This window comes from Staurois parvus, unplaced genomic scaffold (genome assembly GCF_062004578.1).
Source record: "Staurois parvus isolate SC_StPar_1 unplaced genomic scaffold, SC_StPar_1.0 ptg002163l, whole genome shotgun sequence".
In the NCBI taxonomy this organism is placed as follows: domain Eukaryota; kingdom Metazoa; phylum Chordata; class Amphibia; order Anura; family Ranidae; genus Staurois; species Staurois parvus.
In genome coordinates this window covers 104329-128869 of record NW_028319959.1, presented here as the reverse complement: position 1 = coordinate 128869, position 24541 = coordinate 104329, and the positions used below count along the sequence as shown (strand labels likewise).

Sequence of the window (24541 nt, the reverse complement as noted above, 5' to 3'; positions counted from 1 at the left end):
GCCGTGTTCCTCCAATTCATGAGGAGCCGTGTTCCTTCAATACCTGAGGAGCCGTGTTCCTCCAATACCTGAGGAGCCGTGTTCCTTCAAAACCTGAGGAGTCGTGTTCCTTCAATACCTGAGGAGCCATGTTCCTCCAATACCTGAGGATCCGTGTTCCTCCAATACCCGAGGAGCCGTGTTCCTCCAATACCTGAGGAGCTGTGTTCCTTCAATACCTGAGGAGCCATGTTCCTTCAAAACCTGAGGAGCCATGTTCCTCCAATACCTGAGGAGCCGTGTTTCTCCAGCTACTAGAACCACCCTCTGAAACTGAACTCCATTTCCAGCCATTGAAGCTTCCGCCCCTTCTACAAAGGTAATGACTAGTCACCTAATACAAGACCTGCACTCATGGGAACTGGACTAGATTGTAGTAAATCCTTTGACCTGCCAACCTACAGAGGTGAAGGCCTTACTTTTCCATTCTCTGACTATTTATGCAGCATCATACAATATCTTTAATATCATACTCACTTTCGGAACATATGACTCCTGCTGCATGGCGTGAGCCGGTGTTCTTGCAGCTGACGGCGCGGTGATGAGAACACTGCTGTAGAGACATCTCATTGCCGGAACAGCGTACCCCACTCAGGATCATATCCGTCACATTGCTGGAGTCCCAGTACCAGGTTTCCTGGGTGCAGACAGTAATACATAACAGCACAAGCAGAACAAACTCTCCAAACCTCAAATATTGCACCATGCAGAGTCTGCTCCAATTATTGTGTACCCCTCTTCTATATGGTACTGTGACCCTCTATTCATTCTATGAGGTCCTATGAGCCCATACAATTTATTCTCATATACGTGACATGGGAACAGGTAAGACCCTCCACTGTACGTACCGTCACGGCATGCAGAGAGTACCCCAAGCCGAGCTGCCGACAAGCCACCATTGCCTCCTTAGTGGTCCAGCCATCGCTGCACAGGTAACCCCAAGATGTTCCAAGCTTCAGTTCCACGCGCCCTTCATACCGTGAGCGCCCCCCAACAATGCGTATCTGTGAGGCAGCCGGAGTGCAGCAAGCAGTGACATAGAGACATCAGACAAAGCACCATTAAGGTCAAGTACATGGCAACACAACGTGGACAGACACCGTGAGCTGGAACCGACTCTGGACATCAGAAATATGAAGAGACACTGAAGGAAAATTTCATATTTACAAGAAGCAGAGGCAAGCTTCTTCAGGGAGACACATGAACAACAAGGCAAGACTGGAGGCTTCCTGGGAGAAACAAAGCATGCGGCAAACTTACCTCAAACCAAACCATGTACATATAGCAGCCCATCCATGAAAACCAGCAACAGGAGCACAGGAGAGACATACACAGAGAACACACCAACACGTACACTGGACAGATGTACACAGAGAACACACCAACACGTACACTGGACAGATGTACACAGAGAACACACCAACACGTACACTGGACAGATGTACACAGAGAACACACCAACACACAGCAACCCCTACACCACACAGAGACAAGCACAGAGGAGCTGACATGCATATGGCAGACACGGAAACTGACCCCTTCCATAGGACTTTGTATTGTCAGGTTCATGTTTTATGAAGCCTCGTTGAGTAGCTCATACTCTTCCCAACGTTCACTGAGGTCCAATACTGTGTCATCTCCTACTATTGCAGAGGATAGACATGGGGTCAGGCTGGGTGTACATAATAGCAAAACTGGCCTTAGATTCGAAAAAGTAGGTCCATTACATCACCCTCAGTGTGTTATAGCCGGTATGGCTTCAGGAATGGTTACATGGTGCAACTATCTGTATTTAGCCTATGGAGATAGACAAGGTGGTGCATAGAGACAGCTCTGATCTTGGCATATCTGGGAGAATAAAAAAGCAATTGTTCAACTTTTCAACCTATCTGATCACTTCACTCTCCAAAACAAGTTTCTGCCGGTGTCTGCTGGTGCCCCATGGACTTTAGATGGTTGTATTGTGTGGTTTATGCTGGTGCCCCAAGGACATTAGATAGTAATATTGTGTGGTGTTTGTTGGTGCCCCATGGACCTTAGATGGTCATATTGTGTGGTATCTGCTGTTGCCCCATGGACATTGGATGGTTTTGTTGTATGGTGTCTGTTGGTGCCCCAAGGACATTAGATAGTAATATTGTGTGGTTTCTGCTGGTTCCCCATGAACATTGATGGTTGTATAGCATGGCATCTGTTGGTGTCCCATGGACATCAAATGGTTATATTTTGTGTCTGCTGGTTCCTCGTGGACATTGATGGTTGTATTGTGTGGTGGCTACTGGTGCTACATGAACATTTGATGGTTGTATTACTCACTATTACTAGTGTCTGCTGGTGGCATTTGGTGATCTTATTGTGTGGTGTCAGCTGGTTACCCATATACAGTACATTTGTGGTCTTATTATGTGGTGCTTTCTGGTACCCAATGGGCATTTGATGGTCTTATTGTGCGGTTTCTGTGGGTGCCCCATGGGCATTTGATGGTCTTATTGTTCGGTTTCTGCGGGTGCCCCATGGACATTTGATGGTCATACTGTGCAGTGTCTGCTGGTGTCCCATGGACATTTGATGGTCATACTGTGCAGTGTCTGCTGGTGTCCCATGAACATCTGATGGTCATACTGTGCAGTGTCTGCTGGTGTCCCATGGACATCTGCTGGTGTCCCATGGACATCTGATGGTCATACTGTGCAGTGTCTGATGGTGTCCCATGGACATCTGATGGTCATACTGTGCAGTGTCTGCTGGTGTCCCATGGACATCTGATGGTCATACTGTGCAGTGTCTGCTGGTGTCCCATGGACATCTGATGGTCATACTGTGCAGTGTCTGCTGGTGTCCCATGGACATCTGATGGTCATACTGTGCAGTGTCTGCTGGTGTCCCATGGACATCTGCTGGTGTCCCATGGACATCTGATGGTCATACTGTGCAGTGTCTGATGGTGTCCCATGGACATCTGATGGTCATACTGTGCAGTGTCTGCTGGTGTCCCATGGACATCTGATGGTCATACTGTGCAGTGTCTGCTGGTGTCCCATGGACATCTGATGGTCATACTGTGCAGTGTCTGCTGGTGTCCCATGGACATTTGATGGTCATACAGTGCAGTGTCTGCTGGTGTCCCATGGATATTTGATGGTCATACTGTGCAGTGTCTGCTGGTGCCCCATGGACATTTGATGGTCATACAGTGCAGTGTCTGCTGGTGTCCCATGGACATTTGATGGTCATACTGTGCAGTGTCTGCTGGTGTACCATGGATATTTGATGGTCATACTGTGCAGTGTCTGCTGGTGTCCCATGGACATTTGATGGTCATACTGTGCAGTGGCTGCTAGTGTCCCATGGACATTTGATGGTCATACTGTGCAGTGTCTGCTGGTGTACCATGGATATTTGATGGTCATACTGTGCAGTGTCTGCTGGTGCCCCATGGACATTTGATGGTCATACAGTGCAGTGTCTGCTGGTGTCCCATGGACATTTGATGGTCATACTGTGCAGTGTCTGCTGGTGTACCATGGATATTTGATGGTCATACTGTGCAGTGTCTGCTGGTGTACCATGGATATTTGATGGTCATACTGTGCAGTGTCTGCTGGTGTACCATTGATATTTGATGGTCATACTCTGCAGTGTCTGCTGGTGTCCCATGGACATTTGATGGTCATACTGTGCAGTGGCTGCTGGTGTCCCATGGACATTTGATGGTCATACTGTGCAGTGGCTGCTGGTGTCCCATGGACATCTGATGGTCATACGTTGCAGTGTCCGCTGGTGCCCCATGGGCAGTTAGTGTTCTCCTTGTGTGGCGTGTGTTGGTGCCCCATGGACATCAGATAGTTGTATTGCGGTGTTTCTGAGTTTCTGATAAACTAGGACTAATCATGGCTGTAGCAGTAGACAACTTATATCAAAAAGGTTCTCCAAAGATACAAGAAAAAAAGCAACAGGTCCTCATCTGTGAGGAATGAACCAATAAGGAAGAGTCCGTCCCATATGAAAGCTCATCCGTGCTCTTCCCAGAGTTCTGTAATGTTTGCATTACTACAGCTGCACATGTATTCATTCCTAGCTGTGAAATGTGGACTTTTAACATGACTCTGCTGCAGTGGAAGATTCCACAAGCAATGGCCAGAACAGACCAATATCATTGCATCTGTGTGTGGTCATAGTCATTCCCAGCCAAGTCTCAGCTTATTGGGGCCTAATTCTGGAATGAAGGGGAGCATCTGTCCTTACTTCATCATCTATATACCATCTGCTTCCATCTCAATCATTTATGTACTAACGGGGGATTCTGGGTAGAGTGCTAACCTTCAGATAAATGAGTGGACATGGAGCTGAGGGTGAGAAGAGCAGCACTGAGAGGTTAGTGAACCCAGGTGAGGTTAGTGAACCCAGCCACCAACAATCAGCTGAAGGAAGAGCGATATATCTGTATCAGCGGAGGTCTTACCATAAGATTTAACCTTTATGGACCCAACATCATTCCTTCTGGCCCTCTCTGAGGATCCCCCCAGTCTTCATATGTATTTCCTCCTCCAGTTCTACATGACATACAGTTCCCTCTGGCTTTCTGCCCAGTGCTATGTATTCATCCTGGAAGGGCCTGCTGTCCCACCTTTGCTGGGTTTGGTACCCCGTATAGTTCTTTATCTCCAGGATTAAGGCAGTGTGAAGACCCTCCATAGATTCCACGTACCTGCAGTGCACTGCTGACGAATCCGAGACCCAACTGATGGCAGACCACATTGGCCTCTTTACTTCCCCAGCCTTCTCCACACACCAGGCCCCAGCGTTCTTGTCCTCGAGGTCCCCATAAAACCTCCACCCGCCCCTCATGCTGGGATCTCCCCCCGTGCAGGCGAATCTGGGAGTTAAGGGAGAAGGAGCTACAGTGAAAAGAATTCTGCTTTGGCACATATAAGTCTTGCTCTCCTCACAACATAGGGAGAAGCTTTTCTCTACCAGACTGATATCTGAAAATGGGGATGGATCTTGTAGATCGCTCAGGACATTGATCTCGCTAAGTTATTGCTACCCTAATGATTTTATTCACCTGACCATAAATTTTTGACACACAGCAAATGAGTCAGGTATGGCCTGTGATCTTAAAGCACCAGAGATTGCTCTGCTAGCCCAGCGTTGGAGGTCAGATGAATAATTCCTACCAACCACATTTTTATTCACAAAGCAAAAGATGACATCAGAGACATGGACTAGCTTCTTTTGTGCTGAGAAAGCCATCCATTCGTTGACATGGATCAGGTTCACCACCTCTGCTGCCATTTGTAGCTTTAATCTCAGGGCTCTGTGGTCAGAAAACTGGACAAAATAGCTGCACTTCAGAAGAGGTTTGGAGGTATTCATGGCTTTTGTGAACCTTTATGTTCCCAAACATCTCAAAGGATTTCAATTAAATCAGACACGGAATCTTTCTTCTCTCCTCCACCTCCGAGCACACTGCCATCCACAATAAGATATTCTTCTAAAAACTCTTCCTTCTCTTCCATCTCCAGAAAATCCTCACATGTCCCACCTCACATCACTCAATACATTCCCACTACATCCACAATACTATACTCTTCTGAAGAACCTTCCTTCTCCTCCACATCTCCAGAAAACCCTCACGTCCCACCTCACATCACTCAATACATTCATACTCCTTCCGCAGCACAATCCTCTTCTGGAGAATCTTCCTTCTCCTCCACATCTCCAGAAAACCCTCACGTCCCACCTCACAGCACTCACTATGTTCCACTCCATCCACAACACCATACTCTTCTGAGGAGTCTTTCTTCTCCTCCATGTCTCCAGAAAACCCTCACATGTCCCACCTAACATCACTCAATACATTCCCACTCCATCCACAGCACAATACTCTTCTGAAGACTCTTCCTTTTCCACCACATTTCCAGAAATCCTGCACATGTCCCACCAACCCTCATTCAATGTACTTTACTCCATGCACAATATGATAGTCTTCTGAAGAATCTTCCTTCTCTTCCACATCTTCAGAAAACCCTCACATGTCCCACCTCACAGCACTCAATATTTTCCATTCCATCCACAACACAATACTCTTCTGAAGACTCTTCCTTCTCCATCTCCAGAAAACCCTCACATGTCCCACAACACCACTCAATATTTTCCACTCCATCCACAACACCATACTCTTCTGAAGACTCTTCCTTCTCCATCTCCAGAAAACCCTCACATGTCCTACAACACATCACTCAATGTAGTAAACTCCATCCACAATAGGATACTCTTCTGAAGAATTTTCCATCCTTCCCATCCACACAACAGTTCCCAAATCCTTCCCAGTTCTCTGTCTCTCCCACAATGTTCCACAATCACAATTACAACCCAGGCAATAATCAGAACTGAGGATACAAATCTCACAGGCTTGTAGAGGAAATCATGGCGTTACTGACCGTGTTCTCATACCCCATGTATGGAATGTTGCACTTGACAGAGGCGTCCTCGCTGTGTTTGCAGTCCTCCTGTGTGATGTTCTTGTACTGGCAGTCAAAGAGGGAGTCTTCTGTTCCCGTACACCGCACTTCATTCATGTGGATTGGACCCATGCCTGTGACAGAAGGATGACGTGTCAATGGATTCTTCAAGATCTATCCATGAACTTCAGAAAAGTGCACTGATATCTCCTGAATGTCTCAAACTAACCAGATGATGGAAGAAACAGACAAAATGTCCCAATATAAGGTTAGATTACCAAAAGCACCAGCTGTGGATGTACATTTGGATAAATGGCCCTATATATTGTTGTTATACAGCTGTGCATGGTGGTATCCACATCCAGTAATGATGTTGAATTTCAGATCCTCCCAGTCTCTTACCTTGCCCCATTCGTGCCCCTGTTAAAGCCTCTTTGGCACTTCCAAAGCCCAGCTGTCTACACACCACACTGGAGGCTTGTAAGTCCCATCGGTCATCACACACTGTTCCCCATTCTCCCTTCTTTAAGACTTCCACTCGGCCTTCTCCTGGACGAGCGCCTCCCTTCAGCCGAATGACCTCCTGCAATGAAGAGGATAAATAAACATGGTTGGTTCTCTTAAGTCAGTAGATCTATGGATGCAGGTCCATTGGAGCATACTCACGGACCTCACGTTGTGGCTGTGATAACTTCTTCTTCTTTATGGCTGCCTGGGCTGGAGCTCCATGGCCCACAAAGGCCGGTCCAATTGTACAACTTATCACAACCGGCGCTCCGTCCTGACAGCTGTCTGTACTGTTCACTTTGTAGAATTCGAAGGGACATAGAGAAAGGTGCACTTCAGTGCCGCCACATTTCACCGAGTGCAATCGAAAAGATGGCTTCTGTCTCTCCAGATACAACCTGTGTATGAGAAGAAGAGCAGGCAACTGACAATGTGCAAATGGCGGGACAATCCAGATCCAGACACAGGCCAGGAGAGGCTTCTGCCTAATCAACAATATTACACCATCGACTCCACAAAGTAGAATGGAAGTTATTCATCTGCAGAGGCAACAGACGGGTTTGTTCTCAGAAGACACTGAAGTGACAACCAAGATATCAGCAAGGCAACCAACATTGTGATCCTGACACGGGGACAAGGAGGTGCCCATATGCTTCCTTCAAACACAAAGATATTAATAATACAAGGCATTCGCTATGTACACGTTACTGAAAGGCCATCCATGATGGAGGATGACAAGGAAGGTGACTGTCCTTCACTGGAAAAGATGATAGAGAACCGAAGGACTCGGAGATTGTGGATTTCTGGTGGAGAAGATGTGGAAGAAAGAATATGTAGCATGAAGCACTGCCTCATCTTACGTCAGAGGAGCAGAGTCTCCAGTCACCATGACTTCTCTTGAAACTAGACTACAGACTTGTTACGGGAAATGTCTGAGGCCTGACCTCCACAAGTATGGAGATCACCAGCCCTGAAATAAAACTGAACTACAGACTCATCGAGGGGCCTGGCCAAGGCCTGACCTCCACAAGTATGGACTTTACCAGCCCTGAAATAAAACTGAACTATAGACTTATTGAGGGGCCTGGCCGAGGCCTGACCTCCACAAGTATGGAAATCACCACCCTTGACATAAAACTGAACTACAGACTCATTGAGGGGCCTGGCCAAGGCCTGACCTCCACAAGTATGGACTTCACCAGCCCTGAAATAAAACTGAACTACAGACTCATTGAGGGGCCTGGCCGAGGCCTGACCTCCACAAGTATGGAGATCACCAGCCCTGAAATAAAACTGAACTACAGACTCATTGAGGGGCCTGGCCAAGGCCTGACCTCCACAAGTATGGAGATCACCAGCCCTGAAATAAAACTGAACTACAGACTCATTGAGGGGCCTGGTCGAGGCCTGACCTCCACAAGTATGGAAATCACCACCCCTGACATAAAACTGAACTACAGACTCATTGAGGGGCCTGGTCGAGGCCTGACCTCCACAAGTATGGAGATCACCAGCCCTGAAATAAAACTGAACTACAGACTCATTGAGGGGCCTGGCCAAGGCCTGACCTCCACAAGTATGGACTTCACCAGCCCTGAAATAAAACTGAACTACAGACTCATTGAGGGGCCTGGCCGAGGCCTGACCTCCACAAGTATGGAGATCACCAGCCCTGAAATAAAACTGAACTACAGACTCATTGAGGGGCCTGGCCAAGGCCTGACCTCCACAAGTATGGAGATCACCAGCCCTGAAATAAAACTGAACTACAGACTCATTGAGGGGCCTGGTCGAGGCCTGACCTCCACAAGTATGGAAATCACCACCCCTGACATAAAACTGAACTACAGACTCATTGAGGGGCCTGGTCGAGGCCTGACCTCCACAAGTATGGAGATCACCAGCCCTGAAATAAAACTGAACTACAGACTCATTGAGGGGCCTGGTCGAGACCTGACCTCCACAAGTATGGACTTCACCAGCCCTGAAATAAAACTGAACTATAGACTTATTGAGGGGCCTGGCCAGCCCCCCCTTAATCACATCCCACCATCAACAGCACAAGGCCAGCAGACCACATGACACCCCAGAAACTGTACAACCCCCGCAATCACATCCCACCATCAATACTACAAGGCCAGCAGACCACATGACACCCCAGAAACTGTACAGTCCCCCCAATCACATCCCACCATCAATACTACAAGGCCAGCAGACCACATGACACCCCAGAAACTGTACAGCCCCCCCCCCCTTAATCACATCCCACCATCAACAGCACAAGGCCAGCAGACCACATGACACCCCAGAAACTGTACAACCCCCGCAATCACATCCCACCATCAATACTACAAGGCCAGCAGACCACATGACACCCCAGAAACTGTACAGTCCCCCCAATCACATCCCACCATCAATACTACAAGGCCAGCAGACCACATGACACCCCAGAAACTGTACAGTCCCCCCAATCACATCCCACCATCAATACTACAAGGCCAGCAGACCACATGACACCCCAGAAACTGTACAGCTCCCCAATCACATCCCACCATCAATACTACAAGGCCAGCAGACCACATGACACCCCAGAAACTGTACAGCCCCCCCAATGACATCCCACCATCAATACTACAAGGCCAGCAGACCACATGACACCCCAGAAACTGTATAGCCCCCCAATCACATTGCAACACCAACACTACAAGACCTACAGACCACATGATACCCCAGAAAAAAAAGGCCACCCAATCACATCCCACCACCAACACCACAAAGCCAACAGACCACATGACACCCCAGAAACTGTACAGCCCCCCAATCACTTCCTACTACCAACACCACTAGGCCAACAGACCACATGACACCGCAGAAAATAAAAGGCTCCCCAATCACATCCCACCACCATACTACAAGGCCAGCAGACCATATGACATCCCAGAAACTGTACAGTCCCCCAAATCACATCCCAACACCAACACTACAAGGCCTACAGACCACATAGTACCCCAGAAAATAAAAAGCCCCCCCAATCCCATCACAAGACCAGCAACCACATGGCACCCCAGAAGCTGTACAGCCCCCAATCATGTCTCACCACCAACACCAGAAGGTGAAAAGACCACATGACACCCCAGAAACTGCACAGCCCCCCCCCCCCACTATATCGCACCAAAAAATGCAACAAGGCCAACAGATCACATGACACCCCAGAGACTGCCCAGCCTCCTACTGTTTTCCACCAATACCACAAGGTAAGTAGACCACAACACTGCAGGAACCAACCAGCCTCTTGCCACTTCCCACTACCAACATCACATGGTAAGCAAACCACAAGGTACCACAGGAACCGCCTAGTCTCTCCCCTTTTGCTCACCAACACCACCAAGGACACCACAAGGACAACAAAGACAACACAGCACCCCAGCAACCACCCAGTCCCCTCGCCAGCTCCCATCACCAACACCACAAGGTAAGAAGTTCACATGGTACCCCAAGTACAACTTAGCCTCCCCCCTTTCCCTCCAATCACCAATGATACCATAAGGACAGCAAAGAAAACACGACACCCCAGGAACCACCCAGCCCCCTCGTCAGCTCCCACCACCAACACCACAAGGTAAGCAGACCACATAGTATCCCAGGAGCTACTTAGCCTCCTCCCTTTCCCCACCACCACCTAGGACACCACAAGGACAACAAATAGAGACAACATGACTCCCCAGGTACCGGCCAGCCTCCCACCACATTCCACCACCACGACATAGAGGAAGCGGCCTGTTACCTGTCGCCGTTCTTCAGTTCCTTCTTTTTGGGTTCTTGACTAGGAAGAGATCTGTTGGACAAATGGCATGAAATCACAATCCACCAAAGATATGACACACGGCTGCTGCTGGGTTATGTGCTGAGAAAAGATGAGCAGTTAGGATAAAGATTCGGGGAATGTCTTAGCCAGTCCTGAATTCTATGGCTGAAGCCTTGTGTATGCACAAGTTCCACATTTCCCCAGCTGTAGAAGTTCTCCTCATTGCTCATCCATATAGATCACCTCACACCTAATTCCCCGTCACGTGTACTGTCACACCAGAAGGTCTACCAAGGCAACAACATGCCATTTACAGAGCCCCTTGTAATGGGAAGGAGTCAGGAACCGAGTGCAGGGACCTCTCCAGCAAAGAAGACCTTGGGTGGCTTCTCATCAAACACTGAGATATCAGTTATTGTCCCTCGGCCCCACAAAGACTTCACAGAGCCCCCGAGACTATATCTTTACAATGAGTCGGATCTGCAGAAGAACGTGTTCTCAGGTAAGTAGGCCTAGAGCGGCTCTTCTGCCAAGACGGAATTGTGTGCGGAGAGATGAAGAAGGCACGGAAGGGCCCATAGAAGACGTATGAGAGCGGGGAGGTGGATGGAGTGTCTGAGGCAGAACTGTGAAATAATACCAAAACCCCGTGGCCACCAGGAAGATGTTCATTACCCAAAGGGCCAATAAGGACAGGCCTGTGGGTCTAGTGTTCATAAGATAGGCAATTAATGGACCAATGAGGACAGGCCTGTGGGTCTAGTGTTCATAAGATAGTCAGTGAATGGACCAATGAGGACAGGCCTTTGAGTTTAGTGTTCATAAGATAGTCAGTGAATGGGCCAATGAGGACAGATCAGCGGTTGAAGTGTTCATAAGAGAGTTAACCAATGGGAAAATGAGTCCAGACCTAGAATTCTAGTGTCCATAGGATAGGTAACCAATGGGTAGAGGAGGACAGGTCTAGAATTCTAGTGTCCATAGGATAGGTAACCAATGGGTAGATGAGGACAGGTCTATAATTCTAGTGTCCATAGGATAGTCAACCAATGGGTAGATGAGGACAGGCCTAGAATTCTAGTGTCCATAGGATAGTCAACCAATGGGTAGATGAGGACAGGCCTAGAATTCTAGTGTCCATAGGATAGTCAACCAATGGGTAGATGAGGACAGGCCTAGAATTCTAGTGTCCATAGGATAGTCAACCAATGGGTAGATGAGGACAGGCCTAGAATTCTAGTGTCCATAGGATAGTCAACCAATGGGTAGATGAGGACAGGCCTAGAATTCTAGTGTCCATAGGATAGTCAACCAATGGGTAGATGAGGACAGGCCTAGAATTCTAGTGTCCATAGGATAGTCAACCAATGGGTAGATGAGGACAGACCTAGAATTCTAGTGTCCATAGGATAGGTAACCAATGGGTAGATGAGGACAGGCCTAGAATTCTAGTGTCCATAGGATAGTCAACCAATGGGTAGATGAGGACAGGCCTAGAATTCTAGTGTCCATAGGATAGTCAACCAATGGGTAGATGAGGACAGGCCTAGAATTCTAGTGTCCATAGGATAGTCAACCAATGGGTAGATGAGGACAGGCCTAGAATTCTAGTGTCCATAGGATAGTCAACCAATGGGTAGATGTGGACAGGCCTAGAATTCTAGTGTCCATAGGATAGTCAACCAATGGGTAGATGAGGACAGGCCTAGAATTCTAGTGTCCATAGGATAGGTAACCAATGGGTAGATGAGGACAGGCCTAGAATTCTAGTGTCCATAGAATAGGTAACCAATGGGTAGATGAGGACAGGCCTAGAATTCTAGTGCCCATAGGATAGTCAACCAAAGGGTAGATGAGGACAGGCATGTTGGTCTAAGGTTCATAAGATAGTCATCAATAGGTAGGAGAAGTAGCAGGACATCCCCATGTATATTGAATGAGCAGAAATAAGGAGAACATCATGATGGTGGAGGTACAATAACCCACCACAGAGCAGACGGGGATACCAGACAGACAGCAGCAAAGCGGAGAAGCGTAGAAGGCACCTGAAGGAGGCACACAGCAAGCATAGCCGCGAACAATATCAGGAATCAGGAAATAAAAGTGTTTTCATTAAAGGAATAGGAAATTTATTCTCTGTTCCTCTTGGGGGAGGAAGTCTCGGGAATAAACTGTCCCAGATACCTGGGGCTGGAAGCCACCACCTTGGAGACCCTTTTAGAAGCTGTTTGTTTCTTCACACGTCTGTAAGGAAATAACATTCAGATTAGATGGGGGGAGGGGGAGGGGCACAGAGCGCAGCACTGAAATCAGTCACTGTGTCACTGCAGAGGTGAAGGTTTTACCTGAAGAGGTCGGGACAGGAATAGTCTGCCAGTGATACTACAGATATGTGCTTCATGGTGTGTTCAGCGTACCAGGAACCTCTCGCCGTATACCTAATAATGAGCGCATGGGGCCCCCAGAATAGCTTCAGTCCTACTAAGAATGCTTCTATGGAAGCCTAGAACCCTGTGCTGTGGATTCTGCTTTTCCATTTCCCCGAAGGGATGAAGGAGGAGGAGAAGGTCCACAGCTTCCCATAAAGTTTCAGTGACCTTTAGAGGTGACCGGGAGCCATGGAGGACATCTGGCTTCATCTTTGAGCTCATGAAGCACCCTTGAATTTGTGTGGTGTATTATGGGACCTTTATAATTCGGGAGGATCAGAATGTCGTGCGGGAACACCGTCTGCACCACAGAACGCACCCCGACCATTAAAGGGGAATCTTACTTTATTATCATTGTATGACCAAGCAGGACAAGAAGATGAATGAGATGGTCGCACAAACCATTAGAGGATTACCAGTGACAGAGCACATTGGAAGTTGAAGGTGTCATCGGTCTTTCCCCAACTGAGATCCCATCCAGATATAGGAAGTCTGGTGGAAGATTTCTCGTTGGAAGACATGGCTTTTCCATTGCTTTAATCTTCTTATACCAGCTTTATGTCTTTGCATGTTGGCCTTGGACGCAAGTTCTCCTCAAACAGCAGCCTTGCCTGAAATATCCACTTCCTAGAGGTTTTGTTGAGACAACACAGCGGGTCACAGATACTTTGCCAAGTTCCTGTCAGCATATGTCTATCCCCGATGGTCATCTATTGATTTGGCACCACCATTGAAATGGAGTTGCCTCTCCCCCATGGCCATCAATATGGAGGTGTCCCCTTTGGGGCTACTACTTCTGGCAAGAATGAAGGACAAGAGTTTGGAGGATGTCTGTGGGAATTTGGTCCCTTTCGTGAGGTTAGGTACTGATGTTAGAAGAGAGGACCTGACTCAAAAATCAGTTTTCCACACCAAAGGTGTTCAGTAGGGTTGAGGTCAGGGCTCTGTACAGGACACTGGAGTTCCTCCACCCCAAACTGGTCATCCATGTCTTTATGGAGCTGGCTTTGTACACAGGGAACGGTCATTGGGGGACAGAAAAGGGTCTTCACCAAACTCTTACCACAAGGCTGGAAGAGCACCATTGTCTCCAATGTCTTTGTATGATGGCGTATTACCAGGACCCTTCACTGGAAGTCATCGGAGGGGGGTTCACTGGAAGTCATTGGAGGGGGGTTTACTGGAAGTCATTGGGGGGGGGTTCACTGGAAGTCATTGGAGGGGGGTTCCCTGGAAGTCATGGGGGGGGTTCACTGGAAGTCATTGGAGGGGGGTTCACTGGAAGACATTGGAGGGGGTTCACTGTAAGTCATTGGGGGGGGGGGTTCACTGGAAGACATTGGAGGGGGTTCACTGGAAGTCATTGGAGGGGGGTTCACTGGAAGAGGACTATTCTATATGGAGAAACATCAGGGTCAGTAGAGACATCTTCCAGCATACATAAGAACACCTTAGATTTGTACTCCAGAAAATCGACGTTCAGCCCCAGTAGAATTTCAGACAAAGTTTCACATTTCCTCATCTATCCCGCAATGTGAATTGTTTGCAGTTGGACGTTCTTCTCCTCCACACGTTTTTCTCATTTAGTTATGAACAGATCATGAAACTACTGTAACTTTCCGTGCTGGCGGGAGCAAAGGAATTCTTCACTGGAGCAGAAGAACGGCATAGAAGAAGATGACAGGAGAACGGACTTCGCCAATTCCACCGTACGGCCTAATAGGAGGAGAAACGGCTGCAGCATTTCCCATGAATCAGGATCACCATGTCAACAGATGCGGCCACCACTGTCTCCATGTAACACAGAGGAGGCCTCCACAGGATGAGGCTGATTGACTAAAACTGGAGAAATCTGGTGCAGCTCCGCCTACAAACCAATCAGCTACCAGGTTTTATCGTCAAAGCTTCATGGAACAAGCTGAAGGTAGAAGCTGATTGGCTCCCATGTACAGCTGCACCAGATTCTGAGGGCTCCAGTCTTAGTACATCTCCCCCAGTGAGTAGATGATGTGTATATGTAGATCACAAGTCTTGGTCTCCAGTCTGAACACCAGATTCCAGAATTACTGGTGGGAAGGTCAGAAGATCTGAGGACAGATGAGCTGGTCACCATGGAGGCCTCAGGTCCGGACAGAAAGGCTCTTCCAGAGTGACAGAGAATCACTTTCCTTCGAGGAGTATTTTGGCTGGATGGTGATTTGCTCCGGATGTTGCAGATTTTCCATTCACATTCCGGGATGTGAGCCAATAATGAGAACTTCCATCAATCCTGTGATGTGTCCTGATAAATGTATTCCCACCACTGGAGGTATAAAGTGTCACCGAGGAACACTGCACACCTACTGTCCCTCATAGGTCACACTGCACACCTACTGTCCCTCATAGGTCACACTGCACACCTACTGTCCCTCATAGGGCACACTGCACACCTACTGTCCCTCATAGGGCACACTGCACACCTACTGTCCCTCATAGGAAAAACTGCACACCTACTGTCCCTCATAGGTCACACTGCACACCTACTGTCCCTCATAGGGCACACTGCACACCTACTGTCCCTCATAGGTCACACTGCACACCTACTGTCCCTCATAGGTCACACTGCACACCTACTGTCCCTCATAGGGCACACTGCACACCTACTGTCCCTCATAGGGCACACTGCACACCTACTGTCCCTCATAGGTCACACTGCACACCTACTGTCCCTCATAGGTCACACTGCACACCTACTGTCCCTCATAGGGCACACTGCACACCTACTGTCCCTCATAGGTCACACTGCACACCTACTGTCCCTCATAGGTCACACTGCACACCTACTGTCCCTCATAGGGCACACTGCACACCTACTGTCCCTCATAGGGCACACTGCACACCTACTGTCCCTCATAGGTCACACTGCACACCTACTGTCCCTCATAGGTCACACTGCACACCTACTGTCCCTCATAGGGCACACTGCACACCTACTGTCCCTCATAGGGCACACTGCACACCTACTGTCCCTCATAGGGCACACTGCACACCTACTGTCCCTCATAGGGCACACTGCACACCTACTGTCCCTCATAGGGCACACTGCACACCTTCTGAGACAGAGACACAATGTAACACGAGTAGTCACTCTCTGGAGATACAATGTAACACGAGTGGTCGTATAACATCCAGAGACCACCATATAATATACAGAGGCCACCATATAATATACAGAGACCACCATGTAATATACAGAGACAATCATATAATATACAGAGACCACCATATAACATCCAAAGACCACCATATAATATACAGAGACCACCATATAACATCCAGAGACCACCATATAACATCCAGAGACCACCATATAATATACAGAGACCATCATATAATATACAGAGACCACCATATAACATCCAGAGACCACCATATAACATCCAGAGACCATCATATAACATCCAGAGACCACCATATAACATACAGAGACCACCATATAACATCCAGAGACCATCATATAATATACAGAGACCACCATATAATATACAGAGACCATCATATAATATACAGAGACCATCATATAATATACAGAGACCACCATATAATATACAGAGACCATCATATAATATACAGAGACCACCATGTAATATACAGAGACCACCATATAATATACAGCGACCACCATATAATATCCAGAGACCACCATATAATTTACAGAGACCATCATATAACATCCAGAGACCACCATATAATATCCAGAGACCACCATATAATTTACAGAGACCATCATATAACATCCAGAGACCACCATATAATATACAGAGACCATCATATAATATACAGAGACCACCATATAATATACTGAGACCACCATATAATATACAGCGACCACCATATAACATCCAGAGACCATCATATAACATCCAGAGACCACCATATAACATCCAGAGACCACCATATAATATACAGAGACCACCATATAACATCCAGAGACCACCATATAATATACAGAGACCACCATATAACATCCAGAGACCACCATATAATATACAGAGACCACCATATAATATACAGAGACCACCATATAATATACTGAGACCATCATATAATATACAGAGACCACCATATAATATACAGAGACCACCATATAATATACTGAGACCATCATATAATATACAGAGACCACCATATAATATACTGAGACCACCATATAATATACAGAGACCACCATATAATATACAGAGACCACCATATAATATACTGAGACCATCATATAATATACAGAGACCATCATATAACATCCAGAGACCATCATATAATATACAGAGACCACCATATAATATACAGAGACCACCATATAATATACTGAGACCATCATATAATATACAGAGACCATCATATAACATCCAGAGACCATCATATAATATCCAGAGACCACCATATAATTTACAGAGACCATCATATAATATACAGAGACCACCATATAATATACAGAGACCATCATATAATATACTGAGACCATCATATAATATACAGAGACCATCATATAACATCCAGAGACCATCATATAATATCCAGAGACCACCATATAATTTACAGAGACCATCATATAACATCCAGAGACCACCATATAATATACAGAGACCACCATATAATATACAGAGACCACCATATAACATCCAGAGACCACCATATAATTTACAGAGACCATCATATAACATCCAGAGACCATCATATAACATCCAGAGACCACCATATAATATACAGAGACCACCATATAACATCCAGAGACCATCATATAACATCCAGAGACCACCATATAACATCCAGAGACCACCATATAACATCCAGAGACCATCATATAACATCCAGAGACCACCATATAATATACAGAGACCACCATATAACATCCAGAGACCATCATATAACATCCAGAGACCACCATATAATATACAGAGACCATCATATAATATACAGAGACCATCATATAATATACAGAGACCATCATATAACATCCAGAGACCACCATATAATATACAGAGACCACCATATAACATCCAGAGACCACCATATAACATCCAGAGACCACCATATAATATACTGAGACCATCATATAACATCCAGAGACCACCATATAATATACAGAGACCACCATATAATATACAGAGACCATCATATAATATACAGAGACCACCATATAATATACAGAGACCATCATATAATATACAGAGACCACCATATAACATCCAGAGACCACCATATAACATCCAGAGACCACCATATAACATCCAGAGACCACCATATAACATCCAGAGACCACCATATAACATCCAGAGACCATCATATAACATCCAGAAACCACCATATAATTTACAGAGACCACCATATAACATCCAGAGACCACCATATAATTTACAGAGACCACCATAAACCCCCGCCCAATCCAGAAGACACTCATATTGATGAACTGGCCCCATGGTGGTCACTATGGGGAAATATTGGTGAACATTTCTCGGTTTTACTATTACCGGGGGCACTGAAGTTGAGATGGACAAAGGGCCCAGAGGAAGCCATGGGGGCCACAGACTACCTGTCAACTCTCCTCCCACTGCTGGTACTGGACTCATCACTGGACACACCATGAACTCTGCCTGACACAACCCCAATACATTTCAGGGATCGGTTCCTCCATGATCGGACCACCCCTGGAATGTGGGGCCGGAAGACCCCTTTATATGGATTCCACCTATAGAACCCATACAGTGTGATCAGTGTGCAGGAAGTGGTGGAATTACGATGTTAGAGAAGCATTGGGGACGCGGGTGATTTTCGGGTCCAGGTGTTACCAGATATTAGGACTGTTAGTCCAGAATACAGGTAGTTTATTTAGTCTCGGTCCCTAAATAAACTGCACCATTACCTGCGGGCCGCGCTCGTCACCTTGGTGGAACGTTTTTTGTTTGCCGATGTTTTTACTTCTCTGAAAAAACGTGAGAATGAAAAACATGAAAGACACATTGGTCTGGAACTTGTAGAAGATGTCCATCAGTCCTTTAAAGAACCCCCTCCCCGTCTACTCCAGAAATGACTCAGATGAGGACTGGGGCTTGTGCTGGAAGTCTACTAGTCCTTTAAAGATCCTCCTCACCGTCTACAATAGATGAGGCCTGGGGCTTGTGCTAGGTGTTCTCTAGTCCTTCAAAGAATGTCCTCACCATCTACAATAGATGAGGCCTGGGGCTTGTGCTAGGTGTTCTCTAGTCCTTCAAAGAATGTCCTCACCGTCTACAATAGATGAGGCCTGGGGCTTGTGCTAGGTGTTCTCTAGTCCTTCAAAGATCCTCCTCACTGTCTACAATAGATGAGGCCTGGGGCTTGTGCTAGGTGTTCACTAGTCCTTCAAAGATCCTCCTCACTGTCTACAATAGATGAGGCCTGGGGCTTGTGCTAGGTGTTCTCTAGTCCTTCAAAGATCCTCCTCACTGTCTACAATAGATGAGGCCTGGGGCTTGTGCTAGGTGTTCTCTAGTCCTTCAAAGAATGTCCTCACCGTCTACAATAGATGAGGCCTGGGGCTTGTGCTAGGTGTTCTCTAGTCCTTCAAAGAATGTCCTCACCGTCTACAATAGATGAGGCCTGGGGCTTGTGGTAGGTGTTCTCTAGTCCTTCAAAGAATGTCCTCACCGTCTACAATAGATGAGGACTGGGCTTTGTGCTAGGTGTTCTCTAGTCCTTCAAAGAATGTCCTCACAGTCCACAATAGATGAGGTCTGCGACTTGTGCTAGGTGTTCTCTAGTCCTTCAAAGAATGTCCTCACCGTCTACAATAGATGAGGACTGGGCCTTGTGCTAGGTGTTCTCTAGTCCTTCAAAGAATGTCCTCACTGTCTACAATAGATGAGGACTGGGGCTTGTGGTAGGTGTTCTCTAGTCCTTCAAAGAATGTCCTCACAGTCCACAATAGATGAGGCCTGCGACTTGTGCTAGATGTCTGCTAGTCCTTCAAAGAATGTCCTCCCCGTCTACAATAGATGAGGCTCTAAAGCTTGTGCTGGGTGTGCACCAGTTGTTTGGAGAATCCCTACCCTTCTATTCCAGGAAAGACTCAGGTGAGGTTCTGGAGGGTGTGCTATGTGTCCACTAGTCCTGTAGAGGAACCTGCCCCTGTTTACTTCAGATAGGACTCAGATGAGGGTTTGGAGCTTGTGCTAGGTATCCACTAGTACAGGGGTCTGCAAACTAGGAAGTGATGGAATTACAATGTTAGAGAAGCATTGGGGACGCGGGTGATTATTGGTTTGGGGGTGAATCGAGACATTATGAGATATTAGGACTGTTAGTCCAGAATACAGGTAGTTTATTTAGTCTCGATCCCTAAATAAACTGCACCATTACCTGCGGGCCGCGCTCGTCACCTTGGTGGAACGTTTTTTGTTTGCCGATGTTTTTACTTCTCTGGAAAACGTGAAAATAAAAACATGAAAGACACATTGGTCTGGAACCTATGCTAGGTGTCCACCAGTTCCTCAAAGAACTCCCTCTCGTCTACTCCAGATAAGACTTGGCGAAGCTTGTGCTAGGTGTTGACTAGTATTTCAGAAAACTTTCTCCCCGTTTACCCCACATGGGACTCAGATAAGTTTCACATGAGGGTCTGGAGTTTGTGCTAGGTGTCCACTAGTCCCTCAAAGAACTTCCACTCCCTCTACTCAAGATAAGACTCAGATGAGGCCTGGAGTTTGTGCTAGGTGTCCACTAGTCCCTCAAAGAACTTCCACTCCCTCTACTCAAGATAAGACTCAGATGAGGCTCTGAAGTTTGTGCTAGGTGTCCACTAGTCCCTCAAAGAACTTCCACTCCCTCTACTCTAGATAAGACTCAGATGAGGCCTGGAGTTTGTGCTAGGTGTCCACTAGTCCCTCAAAGAACTTCCACTCCCTCTACTCAAGATAAGACTCAGATGAGGCCTGGAGTTTGTGCTAGGTGTCCACTAGTCCCTCAAAGAACTTCCACTCCCTCTACTCAAGATAAGACTCAGATGAGGCTCTGAAGTTTGTGCTAGGTGTCCACTAGTTCCTCAGAGAGCTCCCACCCCATCTACTCTAGAAAAGGCTCAGATGATGGTCCGATTCTTATGCTAGGTGTCCAATAGTCCTTCACAGAATCTTCTCACTGTCTACTTCAGATGCTCAGTGTCCATTAGACCTTCTGAGATCCCACTCCTTGTCTACTCTAGATTAGGATCACATGAAGCTCTAGAGCTTGTGTTAGGTGTCCACCAGTTCCTCAAAGAACTCCCTCCCCATCTTCTCCATATAAGACTTAGAGAAGCTTGTGCTAGGTGTCCACCAGTCCTTCAAAACCCCCCTCCCCTTCTATTCCATATAGGACTCAGTTGAGATTCTGGATCTTGCAATTTGTTCACAAGTCCTTCAGAGACCCCCTCCATGTCTATTCTAGATACGACTCAGATGAGGTCTGGAGCATGTTGTGTGTAGGGGTCCACTAGTCCTTCAGGGAATTCCCATCTACACTAGATGAGAGCCACACAAGGGTTGAAGCTTGTGCTAAGTATCCACTAGTCCTTCAGAGAATCCCTTGTCTACTCTAGAGAGTACGGCACATTTCTAATAAATACGATGATCAGAAAAGACTGTCATGGCAGCAGAAGATCTTCCCAACTACCCCGAGGCAAATAAAAGAATAAAACACAAAACAAAGCCAGTCAGTCCAGGGAGAAGACATTGGAGAGGCAGGCAGGAACGGGGGTTTGGGAGGCAGGGTCTACAGAACCAGAAAAGTGGTAAAGTGGGAAGACATGTGACCCAGCGCTGCAGGAGGAGTACACCGCCCACATATAAGGACTGGCTATACCAGCAGAGGACCTATCTGCAGTGCACTGGGCGGGTGTATTGATCACTGAATGTCCACGTGAGCTCCAACAAGGAACGGTTCCTATCTGCTCCCTTTTGGTCACCAAATGTTCCATTGAATGTATTTGTTGTGTTTGTTCCAGAGCTACATAAATATTCCTGTGGATCCTGCCAGAAATCTTGTGAGTTGATTACGTTCTTCCAAGGAGGAGACATAGGGAAGAGGATGAGGGGTGATGAGGCGTGATGGGGGGTGATGGGAGGGGTATATGTGTCCTATGCAATGCATCAGAAAGGAAGTAGGCGGGGCTTACACCATGTGCTGAGGAATTCAGAAGCAGAGGAAGGTTGGAGCATTCTATAGTTCTGGCACCTTAAAGCTACAATCTGCCAGGAACCCGAATCCCGCAATCCACATCAAATGTCCAACCAACCGAAAATGATCACCAGCAGCAAGGAAGAGCCCCACCCACACTTCATAGACTTGGAGAAGAGTGCTGGACTCCTCGTTACAGCATCTTCTCCACTCAGGATTTCTACTCTTCGGGGGGTTCCCACCAAATCCACATTCCACCAACTCTGTGAACGCAGTCCGTGTCTCCTCCATCTTCTCCTCATTCCACCAACTCTGTTAACGCAGTCCGAGTCTCCTCCATATTCTCCTCATTCCACCAACTCTGTGAACGCAGTCCGAGTCTCCTCCATCTTCTCCACATTCCACCAACTCTGTGAACGCAGTCCGAGTCTCCTCCATCTTCTCCTCATTCCACCAACTCTGTGAACGCAGTCCGAGTCTCCTCCATCTTCTCCTCATTCCACCAACTCTGTGAACGCAGTCCGTGTCTCCTCCATCTTCTCCGCATTCCACCAACTCTGTGAACGCAGTCCGAGTCTCCTCCATCTTCTCCTCATTCCACCAACTCTGTGAACGCAGTCCGTGTCTCCTCCATCTTCTCCGCATTCCACCAACTCTGTGAACGCAGTCCGTGTCTCCTCCATCTTCTCCACAACGTCAAACCCACCATGTGATCATCTCTGTCTCCCCACTTCAGTTATCTTAGTTACCCCCTTTCCCCCCCCCCCCCATGTCTTCTCATCCTCCATCTCTGTGACCTCCTATGGTTTGGTGTATCCAGATCCCCCATCTCTATATATCCAGACCCCCCCATCTCTGTGACCTCCCCCATCTCTATATATCCAGACCCCCCCATCTCTGTGACCTCCCCCATCTCTATATATCCAGACCCCCCATCTCTGTGACCTCCCCCATCTCTATATATCCAGACCCCCCATCTCTGTGACCTCCCCATCTCTATATATCCAGACCCCCCATCTCTGTGACCTCCCCCATCTCTATATATCCAGACCCCCCATCTCTGTGACCTTCCCCATCTCTATATATCCAGACCCCCCATCTCTGTGACCTCCCCCATCTCTATATATCCAGACCCCCCATCTCTGTGACCTTCCCCATCTCAATATATCCAGACCCCCCCATCTCTGTGACCTCCCCCATCTCTATATATCCAGACCCCCCATCTCTGTGACCTCCCCATCTCTATATATCCAGACCCCTCATCTCTGTGACCTCCCCCATCTCTATATATCCAGACCCCCCATCTCTGTGACCTCCCCCATCTCTATATATCCAGACCCCCCATCTCTGTGACCTCCCCCATCTCTATATATCCAGACCCCCCATCTCTGTGACCTTCCCCATCTCTATATATCCAGACCCCCCATCTCTGTGACCTCCCCCATCTCTATATATCCAGACCCTTAATCTCTGTGACCTCCCCCATCTCTATATATCCAGACCCCCCATCTCTGTGACCTCCCCCATCTCTATATATCCAGACCCCCCATCTCTGTGACCTCCCCCATCTCTATATATCCAGACCCCCATCTCTGTGACCTCCCCCATTTCTATATATCCAGACCCCCCATCTCTTTGGCCTTTCCCATCTCTATATATCCAGACCCCCCAACTCTGTGACCTCCCCCATCTCTATATATCCAGACCCCCCATCTCTGTGACCTTCCCCATCTCTATATATCCAGACCCCCCATCTCTGTGACCTCCCCCATCTCTATATATCCAGACCCTAATCTCTGTGACCTCCCCCATCTCTATATATCCAGACCCCCCATCTCTGTGACCTCCCCCATCTCTATATATCCAGACCCCCCATTTCTGTGACCTTCCCCATCTCTATATATCCAGACCCCCCCCAGCTCTGTGACCTCCCCCATCTCTATATATCCAGACCCCCCCCAGCTCTGTGACCTCCCCCATCTCTATATATCCAAACCCCCAATCTCTGTTACCTCCCCCATCTCTATATATTCAGACCCCCCATCTCTGTGACCTCCCCCATCTCAATATATCCAGACCCCCCATCTATGTGACCTCCCCCATCTCTATATATCCAGACCCCCCATCTC

The 24541-nt window shown here is 47.4% G+C and overlaps 1 protein-coding gene across 8 annotated transcripts in view; it reads right to left on the bottom strand.

Moving 5' to 3' along the window:
- LOXL3 (lysyl oxidase like 3) overlaps positions 1 to 24541 on the bottom strand; it is a 98527-nt gene that overhangs the window by 39756 nt on the left and 34230 nt on the right. Inside the window, exons 6-15 of one of the 8 annotated variants that reach the window (XM_089665258.1) lie at positions 20619 to 20678; positions 19144 to 19203; positions 13000 to 13059; positions 10795 to 10845; positions 7174 to 7408; positions 6906 to 7086; positions 6483 to 6637; positions 4748 to 4915; positions 888 to 1043; positions 517 to 676 (exon numbers count right to left, since the gene is read on the bottom strand). In XM_089665258.1, coding sequence (XP_089521384.1) covers positions 517 to 676; positions 888 to 1043; positions 4748 to 4915; positions 6483 to 6637; positions 6906 to 7086; positions 7174 to 7408; positions 10795 to 10845; positions 13000 to 13059; positions 19144 to 19203; positions 20619 to 20678 — 1286 coding nt within the window. The remainder of the gene's footprint in view (positions 1 to 516; positions 677 to 887; positions 1044 to 4747; positions 4916 to 6482; positions 6638 to 6905; positions 7087 to 7173; positions 7409 to 10794; positions 10846 to 12999; positions 13060 to 19143; positions 19204 to 20618; positions 20679 to 24541) is intronic. The other 7 variants (XM_089665252.1, XM_089665251.1, XM_089665255.1 and 4 more) reach the window with 7 other exon arrangements.